Genomic DNA, 23,053 nt, shown 5'->3' on the forward strand with positions numbered 1-23,053 from the left:
CATTGAATAGCCTTCATTTCTCAGAACAAGAATAGACTGACGAGTTTCAGAAGAAAGATCTTTGTTTCTAGCCATTTTGAGTCTGTAATCAAAACCACAAATGCTGATGCTACAGATACTGAACTAGTCTAAAGAAGGCCAGTTTTATTGCTTCTTTAAATCAGGACAACAGTTTTCAGCTGTGCTAACATAATTGCAAAAGGGTTTTCCAATGATCAATTAGCCTTTTAAAATGATAAACTTGGATTAGCTAACACAACATGCCATTGGAACACAGGAGAGATGGTTGCTGATAATGGGCCTCTGTACACCTATGTAGATTCTCCATTAAAAATCAGTCGTTTCCAACTACAATAACCATTTACAACATTAACAATGTCTACACTGTATTTCTAATCAATTTGATGTTATTGTAATGGACAAAAAAAGTGCTTTTCTTTCAAAAACATTTCTAAGTGACACCAACCTTTTGAACAGTATTATGTATATTCTTAATCTATTCCTTACTTAGATTTATGTGTATTTTGTGAATATGTCGTGAAACTATTAGATATAATTTGTTTGATATTACTGCACTGTCGGAGTAAGAAGCACAAGCATTTCGCTACACCCACAATAACATCTGCTAAACACGTGTATGTGACCAATAAAATAGGTATATTTTCTGGGTGATTTAAATGTTGACTGGCTTTTATCAAGCTGCCCACTCAAGAAAAACTGTAACTAGTGCCTGCAACCTGGTTCAGGTTATCCGTCAACCAACAGCACAGGAATAAAAACAACATGTATTGAGCACACCTTTACTAATGCTGCAGAATTTAGCTTGAAAGCAGTTTCCAGATCCATCAGATGTAGTGATCATAACATAGTAGCCATATTAGGAAAAACAAAGTTCCAAATGCTGGGACTAATCAATCAAATGTATTTATAAAGCCCTTTTTACATCAGCCGATGTGACAAAGTGCTATACAGAAATCCAGCCTAAAACCCAAAACAGCACAGCAATGCAGATGTAAAAGCACGGCGGCGTGGAAAAACACCCTAGAAAGGCAGGAACCTAGTAAGAAACCTAGAGAGGAACCAGGCTCTGAGGGGTGGCCAGTCCTCTTCTGGCTGTGCCGGGTTGAAATTATAACAGTACATGGCCAAGATGTTCAAACGTTCACCAGCAGGGTCAAATAATAATCACAGTGGTTGTAGAGGGTGCAACAGGTCAGCACTTCAGGAGTAAATGTCAGTTGGCTTTTCATAGCTGAACATTCAGAGTTAGAGACAGCAGGTGCGGAAGAGAGAGAATCGAAAACAGCAGCTAATAGTGTAAAAGAGGTCATACAATAAGTTTTGTAGTGATTCCTATGTTGTTGATGTAAAGAATGTGTGTTGGTCTGTGGTGTGTAATGAGGAGCAAACAGACACTGTACTTGACACACTTATGAAATGTCTTACTACAGTTACTAATAAGCATGCCCCCATTAAGAAAATGACAGTAAAAAATGTTAAATCCCATGGATTGATAAGGAATTTTCAAAAATGGTACAGTTGAGAGGGATGAGGCAAAAGAAATGGCAAATAAGTCTAGCTGCACAACCTATTGGCAAACATATCGCAAATTAAGAAATCATGTGACTAAACTGAAACACTATGAAACAAAGATAAATGACAAAGAATGATAGTAAAAAGCTTTGTAGCACCTTAAATTACCAAAAAAAATAAGCTAACTCCGCTCCATCATGACACTACAAATCGAAGTATATATCACCAAATTATGAAAGACAAGCGTTGTAATTTTTGAATTCCATAAAGTGAGTGTGGAAGAGGTGAAAAAGATACTGTTGTCTATCAACAATGACAAGCCACCGGGGTCTGACAACTTGGATGGAAAATTACTGAGGATAATAGTGGACGACATTGTCACTCCTATTTGCCATTTTTTCCTATTTGCCATTTTTTCCAATTTAAGCCTACTACAAAGTGTGTGCCCCCAGGCTTGGGAAGCAAAAGTTATTCCGCTACCCAAGAATAGTAAAGCCCCCTTCACTTGCTCAAATAGCAGCCTGTTACCAACCCTTATTAAACTTTTGGAAAAAGTTGTTTGACCAGATCCAATGCTATTTTACAGTAAACAAATTGGCAACACACTTTCAGCATGCTTATAGGTAAGGACATTTAACAAGCACAGCACTTACACAAAAGACTGATGATTGGCTGAGAGAAATTGATAAAAGATTGTGGGGGCTGTTTTCTTAGGCTTTTGACATTATTGATCATAGTCTGCTGCTGGAAAAACTTGTGTTATAGCTTTACATCCTCTACTATAATGTGGAAAATATTTACCTGTCTAACAGAACACAGAGGGTGTTCTTTAATAGAAGACTCTCCAACATAATCCAGGTAGAATCAGGAATTCCCCAAGGCAGCTGTCCAGGCCCATTACTTTTTTCCCATCTTTACTAATGACATGCCACTGGCTTTGAGTAAAGCCAGTGTGTATGTATTTTTTGAAGCTTTATTTTTTATTACCGCTTTTTCGTGGTATCCAATTGGTAGTTACAGTCTTGTCTCATCGCTGCAACTCCCATACGGACTCGGGAGAGGCGAAGGTCGAGAGCTATGCGTTCTCCGAAACACAACCCAACCAAGCCGCACTGCATCTTGACACAATACCCACTTAACCCGGAAGACAGCCGCACCAATGTACCGGAGGAAACATCGTGCACCTGGCAACCGTGTTGGCGTGCACTGTGCCCGGTCCACCACGGGAATCGCTAGTGCGCGATGGAGCAAGGACATCCCTGCCGGCCAAACCCTCCCCTAACCCGGACAACACTTGGCCAATTGTGCGCCGCCCCATGGGTCTCCCGGTCACGGCTGGCTGCGACAGGCCAGCGTGTATGTAGGCGGATGACTCAACACTATACATGTCAGCTCCTACAGTGACTGAAATGACTGCAACACTTAAAGAGTTGCAGTTAGTTTCACAGTGGGTTGCAAGGAATAAGTTAGTCCCAAATATTTTGAAAACTAAAAGCATTGCATTTGGGACAAATCATTCAGTAAACCCTAAATCTCAACTAAATCTTGTAATAAATACATGTGAAAATTGAGCAAGTTGAGGTGACTAAACTGCTTGGAGTAACCCTGGATTGTAAACTGTCATGGTCAAAAAATACTGATACAACAGTAGCTAACACGGGGAGAAGTATGTCCACAATAAAGTGCTGCTCTACCTTCTTAACAGCACTATCAACAGGGCAGGTCCTACAGGCCATAGTTTTATTGCACCTGGGCTACTGTTCAGTCATGTGGTCAGGTGCCACAAAAAGGGACTTGGGAAAATTGCAAATGGCTCATAATAGGGCAGCACGGCTGGCCCTTGGACGTACACAGAGAGCTAATATTAAAAGTATGCATGTCGGTCTCTCATGGCTCAAAGTGGAAGAGAGATTGACTTCATCACTACTGGTTTTTGTAAGAAGTGTTGATATGCTGTATGCACCAAGGTGTCAGTTTAAAATATTAGCACACAGCTCACAAGACATGCCACCAGAGGTCTCTTCACAATCCCCAAGTCCAGAACAGACTATGGGAGGCGCACAGTACTACGTAAAGCCATGGCTACATGGAACTCTACATCAGGTATCTGATGGAACAGTTACCTGATGTGGAACAGCGGGGACTGTGAAGAGAAACACACAGGCAGACATGCTTACACATGATAAGACGTGCACTCTACACACACGGATTTTGTATTGTAGACATATGGTAGTAAAGTAGTGGCCCGAGGGCACACAATGTTTTATGAAAATTGTTACGAAAATGTAATGTGTAATGTTTTAAAATTGTATATAACTGCCTTAATGTTGCTGGACCCCAGGAAGAGTAGCTAATGCCCTGGCAGCAGCTAATGGGGATCCTTAATAAATACAAAATACTAACATGCATGAACCTGCAGGTCGCTAAAGCTATCCAACTAGGTTCAATGTTAGATAGGGAACATTAGGCTATAACTAGCAATGTGAATGGCTGTATGAGATACAAATAATATTACTACCACACAGATCATACACATAATGTTAGCTAGCGAGGCAGCTAAATGTTAGCTAGCTATTTAAACTGTACGCTTTAACTTGCAAAGAAAATGACTGACAAAAAAATGATGAGAAACCATAAATGTTAAAATGCCTCTCCTGTGAAGTAGTGACATGCAACATACGCCTAGCTTCATTTAGAAAACGTGCGATGATTAATGCTCCCTATTCATGATGTAAACTTTTTTTAGTTTTATGTTTTACATTTTAGTTAGCTTCAAAAGATGTTCAAAGTGTTGTGCTACTTAGCTACTGTGTTTCTTAACCCGGAAGGGCTAGCTGGCTGGAGGAAGCAGAAAGGCTGGGGCGGCCCTATGTAAAACAATAGATCATGATTTGTTAAATTTGAAACAAGGATATCCAACCAGCGAAGGGTGCCGTCTTAAAGTCTTCGGGAACAGCCCTTCATTATCAATGCTTTGTGCCAGCACATCAAAGCAGCCTTTCTACACTCAAGATAGTAGGACTTCGAGAGCTGGTGTCAGCCAGACTAAACCGGCGCAGTGGCAAGCCTCTCATTTAGACACGATTACACACATTCCAGCATCCCCTTCAAAGTGCCCCATCCCCCTCCAATGTTCTCCCTCCACTCTACCATTACACAACTGCACCCTCTTCCTCATGTTTACACAATCCCTCCCTCCCTCCTCCAGCTAAACAATCCTCCTTTTCCTCCATGTTGGGAAACACAAAAAGCCCCTTGCCCAGACCTACAGATATTCAGCAGCAAGCAAAGCTATACTCCTGGCTAGCATTGGGGGGCTGGTGGGGGGGTAGCACAATGGGATAACCCCCCAAAACATGACCCAAATATGAGAGGCGTACAATTATGAGAGGCAGTTAACCCACTGTCCCTAGGCAATCATTGAAAATAAGAATTTGTTCTTAACTGACTTGCTTAGTTAAATAAAGGTAAAAATAACATTTTAAAATACGTGGGTCTGTGTGTGTGTGTGTGTGGGGGGGGGGGGGGGGTGTCTTGTGGCCTGAAATATAATTTGTCATTCAAAATAAAGTTGTGATCGTAGTCTATGCAATTCTCAATTTACATAATTGACCCCTTTAAAAGAAGCAAAATTAAAAAACTTCATAAAAAAATGTTTGGGAGATACTGTTAATTTGTCTTAATGCATTTATGATGATATTTAATTTAGAAGGATTAGGCTTTTAGCCTTTTGGTTAATAACTTTTTTCCCCCGCCTATGAACAGTTATGAACCAAAATGCGGAAAGCCTAATCCTACTAATCCTTAGTAAACCTACTAAATGAAATATCATAAAAGCATTAAGACAAATTAACAGTGTATCCCCCCCAAAAAATGATAGTGTTTAATGTCCTAATGTTGCTGCTTTTAAAATGGGGTCAATTACATAAGTCGTAATCTATGCTATTCTCAATCACAACTTTATTTTTAATGACAAATTATATTTCAGGCCACAAGACATGCAATCGAGTTAATACTACCAAGATGGAAAAGTCGACTGAGAAGTCTAAAGAAAACTTGGGTTACAGCTGAGGAAACCCAGTTGGCCTATGCCTATTTCAATATTATTCTAGCAATGTGCAACCTACCTTCAACGCACAGTATCTTAGGCCTAATAAGAGAGGATAAGCAAAAATGTGAATAAGTTTATAATGATCAATTCTGAGGACAGCAGAGATGCTAGCTCCTGCAGCCTATGATGATTCACCCATCACACGACACACAGCCAATGAGGCTCGTTGACAGTGTCAATCACTCCACGCTAGTGTCTTTTTCTACTTTTGTATATAAAAAATATAAATATACATTGGGGGTACATAAACATAACCAATAGGGGTACAAAATCATGATGGGACAAAGGTGGACATCGCCCAACCCTAACACACATTAAACTAAAGCCTTTTTCCCTGCTCTAGCTCTGCGCCCTGTGATCCCTTGCACCCAAGCCCATGGCCTGCTAATCCCATGTGACACGCTAAAAGGGCGGCACGTGACAGACAGGTACGTCACAGCGACCAGCATCGTTATCGGTCACGCAGGCAGGAGAGGAGAAGAGCACTGTGGGGGTGGGTGGGATTTTCCCCAGTTCCACTATGCTATACCAGACCTCAGGCTACCACCGTTGAATCAGACACACGTGTTTTTTCTCTCAATGTAGGGACGCATGGATGCATGTGTTGTAGTGTCTAGTACAGACAGTTTTTCCAATTGTGCATGCACAACCCCAAAAAAGTGTGTAATGGTTTTATTCCAAAATCTATGCTAGTAATAAAACATTTAAGGGGCTTTTATTTCACACTTTTATTTAAGCAATGAAGTGAAGTGTGAGAAAGTAAACAAGATTAGCCAAAGAATACATACACACAAGATGCAGCTTGTTCCTGCATGCTCACTAACACACACAGGACCTCCATTTCACGAGTATATACTAGAGGTCGGCCGATTAATTAGTGCCGATTTCAAGTTTTCATAATTTGGTAATCAGCCTTTTTGGATGCCAATTATGGCCGATTACATTGCAATCCATGAGGAAACTGCGCGGCAGGCTGACCACCTGTTACGCGAGTGCAGCGTCAAAAGGACCTTGTGGCTGCAAGGAGCCAAGGTAAGTTCCATTAAACTTATTATAAAAACAACCAATCTTCACATAATCACTAGCTAACTAGACATGGTTGATGACATTACTATCACTACGTTAACTAGCTTGTCCTGCGTTGCATATAATCAATGCGGTGCCTGTTAATTTATCATCGAATCACAGCCTACTTCTCCAAATGGTGTTGATTTAACAAAAGAGCATTCGCAAAAAAAGCACAATCATTTCACAAATGTACCTAACCATAAACATCAATGCCTTTCTTAAAATCAATACACAAGTATATATTTTTTAACCTGCATATTTAGTTCAAATAAATTCATGTTAGCAGGCAATATTAACTAGGGAAATTGTGTCACTTGTCTTGCGTTCAGTGCAAACAGTCAGGGTATATGCAAAAGTTTGGGCCGCCTGGCTCGTTGTGAACTGTGTGAAGACCGTAATTAATTTGCCCGAATTTTACATAATTATGACAACATTGAAGGTTGTGCAATGCAGAATCAATATTTAGACTTGGGGTTGCCACCCGTTCGATAAAATACAGAACGGTTCCGTATTTCACTGAAAGAATAAAGGTTTTGTTTTCAAAATGATAGTTTCCAGATTTGACCATATTAATGACCAAAGGTTCGTATTTGTGTTAATTATATTATAAATAAATCTCTCATTTGATACAGCAGTCTGAGCGGTGGTAGGCAGCAGCAGGCTCGTAATTATTCATTCAAACAGCACTTTACTGCGTTTTGCCAGCAGCTCTTAGCAATGCTTTAATGCAAAGCGCTGTTTATGACTTCAAGCCTATCAACTCCTGAGATTAGCCTAGCAATACTAAAGTGCCTATAAGAACATGCAATAGGCAAAGGTATATGAAATACAAATGGTATAGAGAGAAATAGTCGACGCGTCATAATGCCTATAATAACTACAACCTGAAATTTCTTAACTGGGAATATTGAACCAGAACAAGAAACAAACATCCCTTTTTTTTTTTTTTTTTAAAACATGGCACATATTGCACTTTAACTTTCTTCTCCAACACTGTTTTCACATTATTTAAACCAAATTGAACATGTTTAATTATTTATTTGAGACTAAATAGATTTTATGTATAATATTTAGTTAAAATAATAGTTAATTCAGTATTGTTGTAATTGTCATTTAAATAAATCGGCAGATTAATCGGTATTGGCTTTTTTTGGTCATCCAATGTTATTTTTTTATTTCACCTTTATTTAACCAGGTAGGCCAGTTGAGAACAAGTTCTCATGTACAACTGCGACCAAGATAAAGCAAAGCAGTGCGACAAACAGAGTTACAAATGCAATAAACAAACGTACAGTCAATAACACAATAGAAAAAGTCTATATACAATGTGTGCAAATGGCGTGAGGAGGCAAGGCAATAAATAGGCCATAGTAGCGAAGTAATTACAATTTAGCACTGGAGTGATAGATGTGCAGATGATGTGCAAGTAGAAATACTGGTGTGCAAAAGAGCAAAAAAGTAAATAAAAACAATATGGGGATGAGGTAGGTAGATTGGATGGGCTATTTACAGATGGGCTGTGTACAGCTGCAGCGATCGATAAGCTGCTCAGATAGCTGATGATTAAAGTTAGTGGGGGAGATATGTCTCCAACTACAGCAATTTCTGCAATTTGTTCCAGTCATTGGCAGCAGAGAACTGGAAGGAAAGGCAGCTTTGGGGATGACCAGTGAGAAATACCTGCTGGAGAGCGTGCTACGGGTGGGTGTTATGGTGACCAGTGAGCTTATAGATGACCTGGAGCCAGTGGGTCTGGCGACAAATATGTAGCGAGGGCCAGTCGACAAGAGCATACAGGTCGCAGTGGTGGGTGGTATATGGGGCTTTGGTGACAAAACGGATGGCACTGTGATAGACTGCATCCAGTTTGCTGAGTAGAGTGTTGGAGGCTATTTTGTAAATGACTTCGCCAAAGTCGAGGATCGGTAGGATAGTCAGTTTTACGAGGGTGCTTTGGAGGCGTGAGTGAAGGAGGCTTTGTTGTTACGAAATAGGAAGCCGATTCTAGATTTAATTTTGGATTGGAGATGTTTAATATGAGGCTGGAAGGAGAGCTTAGTCTAACAAGACACCTCGGTACTTATAGTTGTCCACATATTCTAAGTCAGAACCGTCCAGAGTAGTGATGCTAGTCAGGCGGGCGGGTGCGGGCAGCAATCAGTTGAAAAGCATGCATTTAGTTTTACTAGTGTTTAAGAGCAGTTGGATGCCACGGAACGAGTGTTGTATGGCATTGCAGCTCGTTTGGAGGTTTGTTAACACAGTGTCCAAAGAAGGGCCAGAAGTATACAGAATGGTTTCGTCTGCATAAAGGTGGATCAGGGAATTACATTTACATTTACATTTTAGTCATTTAGCAGACGCTCTTATCCAGAGCGACTTACAGTAGAGTGCATTCATTTTATTACATTTTTACATACTGAGACAAGGATATCCCTACCGGCCAAGAGCAGACGCTCTTATCCAGAGCGACTTACAGTAGAGTGCATACATTTTATTACATTTTTACATACTGAGACAAGGATATCCCTACCGGCCAAACCCTCCCTACCGGCCAAACCCTCCCTAACCCGGACGACGCTATGCCAATTGTGCGTCGCCCCACGGATCTCCCGGTTGCGGCCGGCTGCGACAGAGCCTGGGCGCGAACCCAGAGACTCTGGTGGCGCAGCTAGCACTGCGATGCAGTGCCCTAGACCACTGCGCCACCCGGGAATCACCCGAAGCAAGAGCGACATCATTGATATAAACAGAGAAAAGAGTCGGCCCGAGGATTGAACCCTGTGGCACCCCCATAGAGACTGCCAGAGGTCCGGACAACAGGCCCTCCTATTTGACACACTGAACTCTGTCTGAGAAGTAGTTGGTGAACCAGGCGAGGCAGTCATTTGAGAAACCAAGGCTATTGAGTCTGCCGATAAGAATACGGTGATTGACAGAGTCGAAAGCCTTGGCCAGGTCGATAAAGACAGCTGCACAGTACTGTCTTTTATCGATGGCGGTTACGATATCGTTTAGTACCTTGAGCGTGGTTGAGGTGTACCCGTGACCAGCTCGGAAACCGGATTGCACAGCCGAGGGTACGGTGGGATTCGAAATGGTCAGTGATCTGTTTGTTAACTTGGCTTTTGAAGATTTTAGAAAGGCAGGGCAGGATGGATATAGGTCTATAACAGTTTCGGTCTAGAGTGTCACCCCCTTTGAAGAGGGGGATGACCGCAGCAGCTTTCCAATCTTTAGGGATCTCGGACGATATGAAAGAGAAGTTCGAACATACTGGTGATAGGGGTTGCAAAAAAGGTGGCGGATAAATTTAGAAAGACAGGTTCCAGATTGTCTAGCCCGGCTGATTTGTACATGTCCAGGTTTTGCAGCTCTTTCAGAACATCTCCGATCTGGATTTGGGTGAAGGAGAACCTGGGGAGGCTTGGGCAAGTAGCTGCGGAGGGTTCAGAGCTGTTGGCCGGGGTTGGGGTAGCCAGGAGGATAGCATGGCCAGCCGTAGAGAAATGCTTACAGAATATCTTAATTATCGTGGATTTATCGGTGGTAACAGTGTTTCCTAACCTCAGTGCAGTGGGCAGCTGGGAGGTGCTCTTATTCTCCATGGACTTTACAGTGTCCCAGAACTTTTTGGAGTTTGTGCTACAGGATGCAAATTTTCGTTTGAAAAAGCTAGCCTTTGCTTTCCTTACTGACTGTGTGTATCGGTTCCTGACTTTCCTGAAAAGTGACATATCGCGGGGAATATTCGATGCTAGTGCAGTCCGCCACAGGATGTTTTTGTGCTGGTCGAAGGCTGTCAGGTCTGGAGTGAACCAAGGGCTATATCTGTTCTTAGTTTTAAGCTTTTTTAAAGGGGCATGCTTATTTAAAATGGTGAGGAAATTACTTTACTGACGGAATGAGGTCAATATCCTTCCAGGATACCCGGGCCAGGACGATTAGAAAGGCCTGCTCGCAGAAGTGTTTTAGGGAGTGTTTGACAGTGATGAGGGGTGGTCGTTTGACCTCAGACCCATAGCGGATGCAGGCAATGAGGCAGTGATCGCTGAGATCCTGATTGAAAACAGCAGAGGTGTATTTGGAGGGCAAGTTGGTCAGGGTAATATCTATTTAAGGTAACCATGTTTACGGATTTAGGGTTGCACCTGGTGGGTTCCTTGATAATTTGTGTGAGATTGAGGGCATCTAGCTTAGATTGTAGGACTGCCGGGGTGTTAAGCATATCCCAGTTCAGGTCACCTAACAGAACGAACTCTGAAGATAGATTGGGGGGCAATCAATTCACATATGGTGTCCAGCGCACAGTTGGGAGCTGAGGGGGGGTCTATAACACGCGTGAGATATGTATTTCTGGAGAGACTCATTTTTTAAATTAGAAGCTCGAACTGTTTGGACATAGACCTGGAAAGTATGACAGAACTTTGCAGGCTCTCTCTGCAGTAGATTGCAACTCCTCCCCCTTTGGAAGTTCTATCTTGATGGAAAAATTTGCATTTGGGGATGGAAATATCCGCATTTTTGGTGGCCTTCCTAAGCCAGGATTCAGACACGGCAAGGACATCAGGGTTGGCGGAGAGTGCTAAAGCAGTGAGTAAAACAAACTTCGGGAGGAGGCTTCTGATATTAACATGCAATGAAACCAAGGCTTTTACGGTTACACAAGTCAACAAATGAGAGCGCCTGGGGACAGGCAGGACCTGGGTTAACCTCCACATCACCCGAAGAACAGAGGAGGAGTAGGATGAGGGTACGGCTAAAGGTTAGCAAAACTGGTCGTCTAGTGCGTTGGGGACAGAATAAAAGGAGCAGATTTCTGGCCGTGGTAGGATAGATTCAGGGATTAAATGTCCAGACAGGGGTATGGTAGGGTGTGGGTACAATGGAGAAAACCTAGGCATTGAGTGACGATAAGAGAGGTTGCATCTCTGGACGCACTAGTAATGCTGGGTGAGGTCACCGCATGTGTGGGAGGTGGGACAAAAGATGTATCTGAGGCATGTTGAGATGGACTAGGGGCTCCGCAGTGAACTAAAACAAGGATACTTATCCCAAACAACAGTATACAAGGCATATTGACAATAGAGAGAGACATAAAGCGAGGCATAAAGCAATCACAGGTGATGATTGGGAGAGTTAGCAAAGACAACAACGGGTAAGACAACAGCTAATCAGCTAAGAGAACAGGTAAAATGACAGGGCCTGAGTTTGAGGCTGGGGCCGACAGATAAACAAAATGGCGTACCGTGATTAATGAACAGTCCAGCAGGCATCAGCTATGTAGCCAAGTGATCATAGGGTCCAGTGAACAGCAATAGATGAAACAGGGAAGCCGCTAGTTAGTCGTTACTACGCTAGCAAGCGGGAGACACGGCGATCAAAAAAAGTTAGCAGGCCGGGGCTAGTAGAAGCGTCTGCTCCAAAGTCAGGCAAAGGCCGGTTGAGGGCACAACAGATGGAATTATGTCGGCAGGCCAGTTGTGTCGGCAGGCTCCGTGTCGACAAAGGGTCCAGGCCAGTTGGCAAAAGAGGTATTGTAGCTGGAGTAATTTAGTTTCCTAGCCGGGAGATGCGCCTGGCTTGCGTCTAACTGGTGCTAGCTTCGGTACAAGGGCGTTAGCCACTATAGCCACTTGGTAGCAGCTAGCTAGCAGCCATGATCCGATGCAAAGGTCCAGAGCTTACGGCAGGAATCTGGTGGTGTAGTGGATTCTAGTCGTGTTAGTGAAGAGTCCGGGAGGCATCAGCTGTGTAGCCGAGTGATCATAGGGTCCACTGAGCAGGCCGGGAGATGGGCCTGGCTCAAGGCTAGCTTCGGGGCTGGGCCACTCGGTGGCAGCTAGCTAGCTGCGATGATCTGGAGTAATGGTCCAGGGCTTACGGTGTTGTAGTGGAGAAAAACAGTCTGATATGCAGACTGGCAAGTATTATCCAGGCTAAAAGCGGCTGGTGTCTATGCTAAAGCTAAAGGCCGCTAGCAGTGGCTAACATTGACTAAATAGTTAGTAGCTAATTAGCTGGTTAGCTTCTGATGGAGGTTCTGGCTAAAAGGTCTAAAAATAGCAGATCCGTATCACATTGGGTGAGGCGGGTTGCCGGAAGGTATATTTAATTTTTTTAAATAGAAATATATACAAGAAATACGAAAAATACAAGATTTACACGGGAGAACGATAAACAACGTCTGCACTGCTACGCCATCTTTGAATTGATCAATAAATCGGTCGACCTTTAGTATATACACAAGACATTGTTTTCATATATACAAAAAATACGAAAAATACAAGATTTACACGGGAGAACGATAAACAACGTCTGCACTGCTACGCCATCTTTGAATTGATCAATAAATCGGTCGACCTTTAGTATATACACAAGACATTGTTTTCATATTTGACATATTAAAAGACACTTTCTACTAGAGGTCGACCGATTAGTCGGAATGGCCGATTAATTAGGGCCGATTTCAAGTTATAACAATCGGTATTTTTGGACACCAATTTGCAGATATTTTTATTTACACTTTAATTTAACTAGGAAAGTCAGTTAAGAACATATTCTAAATTTCAATGACGGCCTAGGAACGGTAGGTTAACTGCCTTATTCAGGGGCAGAGTGACATATTTTGTATAAAATAAAACATTAATATCTTATTTACATAAGTATTCAGACCCTTTGCTATGAGACTCAAAATTGAGCTCAAGGGCATCTTGTTTCCATTGGTTCTCTCGTTGACAGTGCATGTCAGTAAAAACCAAGCCATGAGGTCAAAGGAATTGTCCGTAGAGCTCTGAGACAAAATTGTGTCGAGGCACAGATCTGGGGAAGGGTACCAAAAACATGTCTGCAGCATTGAAGGTCCCCATGAACACAGTGGCCTCCATCATTCTTAAATGGAAGAAGTTTGGAACCACCAGGACTCTTCCCAGAGCTGGCCACCCGTCCAAACTGAGCAATCGAGGAAGAAGGGCTTGGTCCAGAACCTGTTGGTCACTCTGATAGAGCACTAGAGGTCCTCTGTGGAGATGGGAGAACCTTTCAGAATGAAAACCATCTCTGCAGCACTCCACCAATAAGGCCTTTATGGTAGAGGGGCCAGACAGAAGCCACTCCTCAGTTAAAAAAGGTACATGACAGCCCACTTGGAGTTTGCCAAAAGGCACCTAAAGGACTCTCAGACCATGAGAAACAAGATTATCTGGTCTGATGAAACCAAGATTAAACTCTTTGGTCTGAATGCCAAGCGTCACGTCTGGAGTAAACCTGGCACCACTCATCACCTGGCCAACACCATCCCTATGGTGAAGCATAGCGGTGGCAGCATCATGCTGTGGGGATTTGTTCAGCGACAGCGACTGGGAGACAAGTCAGGATTGTGGCAAAGATGAATGGAGCAAAGTGCAGAGAGATCATTGATGAAAACCTGCTCCAGAGCACTCAGGACCTCAGACTGGGGCGAATGATCACTTTCCAACAGGACAACGACCCTAAGCACACAGCCAAGACGACGCAAGAGTGGCTTCAGGACAAGTCTCTGAATGTCCTTGAGTGGCCCAGCTAGAATCTGGACTGGAACATCTCTGGAAAGAGCTGAAAATAGCTGTGCAGCGACACTCCCATCCAACCTGACAGAGCTTGAGAGGATCTGCAGAGAAGAATGGAAGAAACTCCCCAAATACAGGTGTGCCAAGCTTGTAGCTACATACCCAAGAAGACTCAAGGTTGTAATCGCTGCCAAAGGTGATTCAACAAAGTACTGAATAAAGGGCCTGAATACTTATGTGAATGTCACATTTCCATTTATTTTATTTTTTTAGGTGCAAACATTTCTGAAAAACAGTTTTTGCTTTGTCATTATGGGATAGTGTGTGAATATTGACGAGGATTTTTTATTTCTTTTTAAAAACCATTTTAGAATAGAATGTAACAAAATGTGGAAAAACTAAAAGGAGTCTGAATACTTTGAATGCACTGGCACACACACACAAAACAGGGCAATTCCATGGTAACAGAATGACTCAGACTCAAGGTTTTTCACCTTACAAATGCCAAACTAAAACCATTGATTGCACAGGGACTACTTTCAACAATGTCCACAGAACATTTGACAAAAACACATTTACATTGAACAAAAATAAAACACATCATGTAAAGTGTTGGTCCCATGTTTCATGAGCTGAAATAAAAAGATCCCAGAAATTTCTCTCAAATTCTGTGCACACATTTGTTTACATCTGTTAGTGAGCATTTCTCCTTTGCCAAGATAATACATCCACCTGACAGGAGTGGCAATTAAAGAAGCTGATTAAACAGCATGATGATTACACAGGTGCACCTTGTGCTGGGGACAATAAAAGGTCACTCGACAATGTGCAATTTTGTCACAACACAATGCTGCAGATGTCTCAAGTTGAGGGAGCGTGCAATTGGCATGCTGGCTGCAGGAATGTTCACCTGAGCTGTTTCCATATAATTTAATGTTCATTTCTCTACCATAAGCCGCCTCCGTCATTTTAGAAAATTTGACCGTAGGTCCAAACGGCCTCACAAACGCAGATGTGTGGGCGAGCAGTTTGCTGATGTCAATGTTGTGAACAGAGTGCCCCATGGTGGTGGTGAGGTTATGGTATGGGCAGGCATAAGCTATGGACAACGAACAGAATTAAATTTTATCAATGGCAATTTGAATGCACAGAGATACCGTGACAAGATCCTGAGGCCCATTGTCGTGCCATTCATCCACCACCATCACCTCATGTTTCAGCATGATAATGCACGGCCCTAGTTCTTCCATGGCCTGCATACTCACTAGACATGTCACCCATTGAGCATGTTTAGGATGCTCTGTACCGACGTGTACTACATGGTGTTTCAGTTCCAGCCAATATCCAGCAACTTCGCACAGCCATTGAAGAGGAGTGGGACAACATTCCACAATCAACAGCCTGATCAACTCCATTCAAAGGAGATGTGTCGTGTTGCCTGAGGAAACGTGGTCACGCCAGATACTGACTGTTATTCTAATCTGTTACCACAGATGCATATCTGTATTCCCAGTCATGCGAAATCCATAGATTACTGCCTAATGAATTTATTTCAATTGACTGATTTCCTTATATGAACTGTAGCTTAGTAGTATAATATTTGAAATTGTTGCATGTTGCGAGTATTTTTGTTCAGTATACTTGAACAGTGCAGATTACGTAACAATGACGGTAAAAAAGTATATATTTTAAAATCTTAAATATGTAGTCTAAATTAAGATTCAAAGATGTCTGAAGAAATAATGGGGTGTCAGCTATGATGTGACACCTTGAGTTTGAAAAAATCTATTTGAATTATTGAACTACAGTAAGTGAAATGGATTAACACCTGACAATAACGGAATGACATCATGGGTCCCTGTTCTGTATTATACAGAAATGCATAATTGGATATGGATATGTCATGTATTCATTGTGATGTATCCTGAACAGGTACACAAAAAAGGTAGAAAAATGCAATATCCACGTTTGTGTGTTTGGGAATTATTCTACACATTGGCTATTATTCTAATGAGGTTCCCCCCCAAACAAGACCAAATTTGTTTGGTACGGACAGACCAAATCTGAATTAATCATAGATGTCTATGTTTCACAAGTTTGGACTCAGTAGAGCACAGCACAGTACCGGGGCAGCAGGGAGCCTGGTGGATAGGATCGATGGGCCAGCAACTGAAATGTTGCTGTATCGAATCCCAGAGACGAAAATGTACAAATCTGTCGTTCTGCCTTTGAGCAAGGCAATTAACCCCAATTGCTCCAGGGTCGCCGTCAATAATGGATGATCCCCTGGCTGTGACCTCACTCTCCAAGGGTGCCTCAGTTTGCTGTCCAAACTTGTGAAACATAAACGTCTAAATGTCAGCTACTTTTCAATGTCCATGGACGTACGGTGTCGGTTGAGGACACTAGTTACAGTAAATGGAAAGAGAGGGGGCTCATGGGTAGGTGTCAGTAAAAGGTGACATTAACTGGAGAGAGAAGAGCGAAAGAGAGAGACAGCGACAGGGAGACAGGGGAAAAGATAGGCAGAGAGACAGGAGGGGTTGTCCAGAGTTTTCACAATTATGAGCTGAACTCAACAGTATGCCAGTGGAAGGGAGGACAGTAGCAGGTGACCCAACTGTGGTTTATGAATTTTAGCCAATAAATTGCAGTCCTTCTGTTACCGATTTTGTAATGAATGACACATTCGAATCACTTAATAAATCATAAACAAAATCATCATAATTGAAAAAAAAATAACTCATGTAGGTTTACCTTTACTTACTTCTGTGAACTTTCATTATCCTCCCTCATGAGGGAGAGAAATGTGAAACAATCTTAAAGATGTGGGGGTTTTGTAAAAGAACGGCAATATTTCCTGAAACTTACAGAAGGCAAATAATTTGACAAAAGGAAAAGTAAGTGTTGATATTAGTTGGCAGGGGTCTTAACTGCAACAATATTGTGTGTTGAGGTATTTCTAATACCTTTTAAGACTTTTTCTGGTAGATGTTTTCTAAGACCCGTTTTCCATCTGTTTGACCAGAAATCAAAGACTTCGCTTATTCCTAATTTAAGTATGAAAAATGGTTGTGAAAAAAATGTACGTGCCTGAATTAATTCTTTTTTTTTTTAACTCATCTTTCATTTGACACCAAATTTGAGGTGCTCCTATGAACTTCACATGTTGGTGCTCATGGGTACTTTTAAATGGAAATGGCCAACAACAACCCATTCGGCATACAAGGTATGCCGACATGTATTTTTGTTCCGTATACTTGAACAGTGCAGATTACGTAACTCCCGTGGAGGTATGCCACCGCCAGAGAAAAGGCTAATGTAATTCACAAAATACATTCATAGTTGGACGATCTGTGAAAGAACAGCTTTTTTTCTGGAAAAAAAGAAATATTTACTGGTGCCCTGAGAATACACTCCAGTCAGAGGGAACAAAGACGCCTCTCATCCATCTCCTATTCCATTTGTGTCATCCTGAGAGAATTATGCTCGAGTGAGACATGAGAAGTGAGACATTAAGATCTTTGATCCAGCCAATTGCATGTTACTTAATTAAACATCAAAACTTAGCTACTCCTTAATGGCATTAGGTAAAAATGTAAACCATCAGCTTCAAAATGTAGCCTATAGCTTTAACAACAAAAAAAAGTGGAAAGAGTTTGAGCTATATGGAAAGAGGAAGGAGAATTCAGACTTTAGGCTACTTAACCAAGACAAAAAAAATGTTAAATCATGAATACTTAGTTTACCTATATGAAACTGTCCTAAACTGATTGGAGCTCAGTAGAGTAGCTCAGTAGAAAGTCAAGCTCATGTAGTAATGTATTACATTGCAAAATAAACTAATTCTAGCTCCTGAGAAACCTCTCATGAGTGGGCCAGTTTAAGGGAATCACCCAGGTCTGGGACTGACACTACAGTATGTTCTCTGCTTTCAATGTGCATGCTTATAAACTTGGGACTTCATGTTTCATCCATACAGTAATCTGAATGGTGGTATGCACAGTGATGAAACATGAATACCACAAGTATTTATATGCACAAATAAGCTCAACATTTCCGAGGGCTAACACACAAACTCTGACTCCACCCACAGACATGCAACTCACACACACATGAACAAAAACAGAATTGTTAGGAAAAGATGCTACGGGGAGCGGACAGTCTTACCTTCTCTCTGAGCGGGGTTCATCCTCGACTCGTCTGCTTTCTGAAAACTAATGCTGGCATAGGCGCGCAGGTCCTCTGGGTCACTACCACCTTGCGTGTCCCTGGCTCTGGCCCAGAGGGAACTCCACTCTGGTAGGTTCTGGTCTTGAGCCAGGTCCAGGTCGATGTAGTTCAGCCTGTTCTGGTTCTGTCCGTTAGAGCTGGGCTCTGATGGGCTTTCTCTCCTCCCGTTGGCAGATAATGGGGATTCTCCCGGCTTCAGCCATACATTCTCGAAAGAGGCGGAGCTGTGACGTTTCACTCCCTCCACGGAGGGCGAGGCGGCGTTGACCGGGACTCCCGTGGAGGAGAAGGTCTCGGAGCTGTGCCGGCGCCGGCCCTGCTGGTTGGCGCGGATCAATTTAGCTCCCTGGTTCCAGATTAAACTGGAGTTAACCCTGGTGAAAGCACTCAGCCCAGAGAGAGGGCCCATTAGTCCTAAGGGCACGGCACTGGGACCCGCACCCAGCACAGACAGGTCCTGGCTTGGAGGGGACACAGAGAAGGGGGTGACATCAATGGTCGACATCGGAGCGTTCAGAATCATGTGTGTGTCAGAGTAGTCAGTCTGTGTGCTGCTGTAGTCCCGTCTACAGAGGTTCTCACAGGGGATCACAGAGGGAGCCACAGGGGCCACTATAGCATAGCCATCTGTGCAGGAGGCTAGGGGTTTGGCTGCCCAGCTGGGAATGCCCCTGCCCTGAGCACCCAGGTGCATGTTCATGTAGTCTGAGGAAATCTCTGCTGGCCCCTCTGGGCCACTCCCTGGGAACACAGGGGAGAAGTGAGTGGCCAAGCCGGCTGAGAAAGGCTTGTCGTTGAACTTTATGTTGACATACTCCCCGGGGCTCTTGGGATCTGCAGGGAAGGGGCACTCATGGGTGCTGGCTTTGTTGCCCTCCAGAGAGAGGCGCGTGGGCCTGGCCAGCCTGCTGTCCACATCAGCTCTCTTGGGCTTGACCACGGGCTGACTACTGTAGCCCTGTCCCATTAGACTGTCGCTGCTTGTGGAGGAGGCTAAAGAGTCCCCGAAGGCCAGGCGTCCAGAGCTGAGCGAAAGGTGCAGGGGGTTCTGGTCCAGCTTCCTGTGGCTGTGTTCAAAAGAGCGAGGCAAGGAAAAGTAGGAGTACATGGACTTAGGTGGATCCTCTACCAGGTTGATGTAGCAATCTGGCGGCGTGCTAGTCATGGAGCAGCTCGCCGGTGACATGTTCATGTAATCCCCGGGCGACAACAATTTCTCCTCCGTGCTCTCGACAGAAAGCTTAGGGTTGACCCCATTGGTCCATATTTGACCGTAGTTTGTGGTGTCTGGTGAGCAGCTCCCGCTGGGTGACATCATCATGTACCCATTGGAGTCCATTTTGGGGTGCTGGTGAGAGTTAATCTGCTGTGGCACCGACACACTTTTGGGGCTCATGGGCATGTAGTCGGCACTTTTACCTGTGGCAGGTGCCACACCTGGGGTCATGGGCATGTAGCCATCATCTTTTTTGCTCACCCTGTTGCCCTCTAAGGGGATGTCTATGCCCTCCTCTGGGTATGAGTGTGTGGGCATGAAGGCAGAGTGCCTGTAGCTGGATGCTCGGCTGCATGACGAGTATGCAGGCTGCATTACTGTGTACTCCTCCAGCGATACTGTGGAGGACTGAGAGGGGGTCTTCTGGTGGCACACTGTCAGGGGAGATGTGCTCGAGGAGTGTGTCCGTTTCCTGAAGCACTTCTCCAGCTCAGGCTCGTCCAGGTGGGATGGCGTACCGTGGGGGTGGGGGCTGCAGCCACAGTGGCCCCTCAGAAGAGTTGCAGGCTTCGCCATGCAGATGTAGTTGTTGAGTTCTTCCTCCCTGGCGGGCGGTGTGTGACTCAAGGAGTCAGGTGTGACACTGCGGAAGGAACTCCTGAAGTCACAAGGGCTGGATCCATACTCATCAGAGGAAATGAATCCCCCGTCAATAGGAGAGCCAGATATGGAGGCACTGGAGCGGCAGGGGTAGAGACAGTCTGAAGTGGAGCCGTGCCCACTCGTACTGCTGGAGGACAGGCTAACTGGGCTGATTGCTGAGGGGGAGCAGCGCGAAGAGGGCATGGGGATAGACCTGCTGTGGTTGAGGGGAGGGTGGAGGCGGGAGGCCCCTCTGTGTCTGTGAGATTGTGTCCTGGCTTCACAGGGGCTCCCATCCACTGAGGCTGGTCTGGACATGGTTCCTTCCCCATCACTAGAGGCCCTCACTCTGAATGAATGACTGTGCTTTCCCGGGCCAGCAGGCGAGGTGGCCGTCACACTCTCAGTCCGGGACCTCCTTCCCAGTCCCACTTGGCTAGGTGGCAGGTTGCTGTGGTGATGCCTTCTCAAAGGCACAGAGATTGGGTTGGAGCAGTTTGACGAGGAATGGCTTTTGCTCCGGGGACGAAATTCCTCACTCATCGCTTTCATCGCCTCCAGGATGGTTTCATGCATATTTTGAGCAACAACAGAGTCGTCCACTTGCATCCAAAATTCCCCCGGTCCTGTGACTGCGGATCTTCCCACTTCAATGAAAAAGAAATTCTCTGAATGACCGCATCTCCTTATATTCATTAATTGCAGCACGACCGCCGCTGCGTCTGAGTTCAATTTCACAAAGCTGATGGTTTTATTTGTTAGGCACAATCTGTAAATCCCAATAAAATTTTTGGTGTGTCCCAGGCCCTTTGGTTTCAAAATAACTTGCCAGACTTCTTTAAAGGCAGGTCCTGGCATGGTTTCTTCTCCATAATTCTCCTCTGCCATCCCACTGCCACCAACAGCAGCATCATCATGAACTTTACCTTTGTTGTGTAGGTCCACTAGCGCTTGGTGCCACCTGTCTTGTTCCTGCTCGCTGTCCGCTGCAATAGAGAAATACTCATCCTTGGTGTAAAGAGCCACCAGGTATTTGTTTTTGGAATCTGCCCTTTTATTTATGTTGAAGCAGCTCTCCAGCAGGATTGACCTTTTAGGCACCCCGGACTTGTGTCTCCATTTTTTTTCATTTTCGTAGTACTCCAACCTGGAGGGTCCTGCAGCACTAGCAGCCCGCAGGACAAAAAACCTCTTGTGCATGCTTTTAGGTTTCCTTAAATAACCCACCTTTCTTACATCTGAAAAACAACCCTGCTGCTCTGTGGTTGGGCTAGCCATTTTGGAATTTTAAATACTACTTGTATTTAAAAATACAACTGTTCTTACTGAAATAAAAAAGCAAAAAATATTAGGGTATTTAGATCCTAATATAGCCATTGAAAACGAGTTAGTGTGGATCTTAACTATGAATTTGCTATGGCATACGTCTCAATTAGCTAAACTAACGGCGCTAAACCAATAACAGTGCTGTCAAACTGTTGGTGCTGCAGTGGAATTTCTAAGCAGTATGCTACATTTTCTCCCTAAGAACGTAAAATAACATACTCTTTATTAATTTGTCCTTTCATTATGATGACAAAAAGTCGCCTACAAAAATAAGGGAAAACTCACTTCAGTCCGGAGTTCAAAACAAGCCCCGTCAGCATATGACCTCATTTCACATGCTAGGTAACCACCAAGGCAGGCTTGTCCCGTCGATAGCCCTGCTTGCAAAAGTGCAACCCAGAAAAATAAAACATGTACCAGTGCATTCAATTATCTTTTCAAAATATGTTAGAGTCCAACGTGATACGAAGCCGATGAATGTGAAGTGGGTGCAAAGTTCTCTTCTCCACTTTGTTAATAAATCCAGTAGCTCTAAACCAAAACAAGGCTCCGTGTTTGTGGGAGTACTTTACAATCCCTATCGATTACAGTTTGCGCTCAAGGAGTTGCCCACGTGACGATTCGATGCGTGGACAGTTTAAACAAGGGATACGGCCTACCTTGGCACAATAAACCGCGTCAGCCTATCCCCTTGCCATAATAGGCTCGTTGTAAGAATCTGATTGGCCAGAGTTTATTTCAGTCCGTTAGAGTGACGAAGTTGCGCTTAAAAAAAGCCACAAAATCAAATTGCCTACATCGTAAAAGTTCATGATAAAAAAAAAAAGGTATCTTTATTTAAAGTTAACAGTGTGGTTAAGGTTAGATTTAAAAATGACATTTTAAGAAGATACATTTTAGGAATAGGCGGGGTTTATGACTTTGTGGCTGTTGTAACTAGTGACGACCCTTTGAATGGGAGTAACAGTAGAAATACGCGTTCTTGTACTATGAAGTTACTATGGTCTTCGGCTCTAGAACCGTGCTTTCAAAGTCTATATTTTACTGATTTATATAATGAAGCATGGCGCAGTTGTTTTCGTTAGTTTTTTTGGTCTTGTATGTCCACCAGCATAGGCCTACACCTGAATGGTTTGTTTAACAACTACTTGGGGAAAACAATGTGTCTCGTTCTCGGGAGGGAATGGAATTTGTTTTGAATGGAATAAGGGATAATAATTTGGCAGCATCGTCAAGGACACCCGCTCCCGTTCCGAGACAATCACAAGACTTTGCTTGTGTGTGCATTATGCCAATCACAATGCCATTTAATAAGTGAACGTGTGTTTATTGCTCAGAAAGTTAATTTGGGATAAACCTAGTAAAAGTGTGCTATCA

The 23,053-nt window shown here is 43.6% G+C and overlaps 1 protein-coding gene across 3 annotated transcripts in view; it reads right to left on the reverse strand.

The window, feature by feature from the left end:
* The window catches only part of irs1 (insulin receptor substrate 1), a 56,698-nt gene extending 34,374 nt beyond the window's left edge, over nucleotides 1-22,324 (reverse strand). For all 3 annotated transcript variants that reach the window (XR_011669856.1, XM_071359543.1, XM_071359542.1), the window contains exon 1: nucleotides 18,430-22,324. Coding sequence is in view for 2 of the 3 variants with exons in the window: in XM_071359543.1 (XP_071215644.1) it covers nucleotides 18,430-21,628 (3,199 nt within the window). In the remaining variant the exon portion in view is untranslated. The remainder of the gene's footprint in view (nucleotides 1-18,429) is intronic.
* Between the last annotated feature and the right edge of the window lie 729 nt (nucleotides 22,325-23,053).

The sequence above is a fragment of the Salvelinus alpinus genome, chromosome 22 (genome assembly GCF_045679555.1).
Source record: "Salvelinus alpinus chromosome 22, SLU_Salpinus.1, whole genome shotgun sequence".
In the NCBI taxonomy this organism is placed as follows: Eukaryota; Metazoa; Chordata; class Actinopteri; order Salmoniformes; family Salmonidae; genus Salvelinus; species Salvelinus alpinus.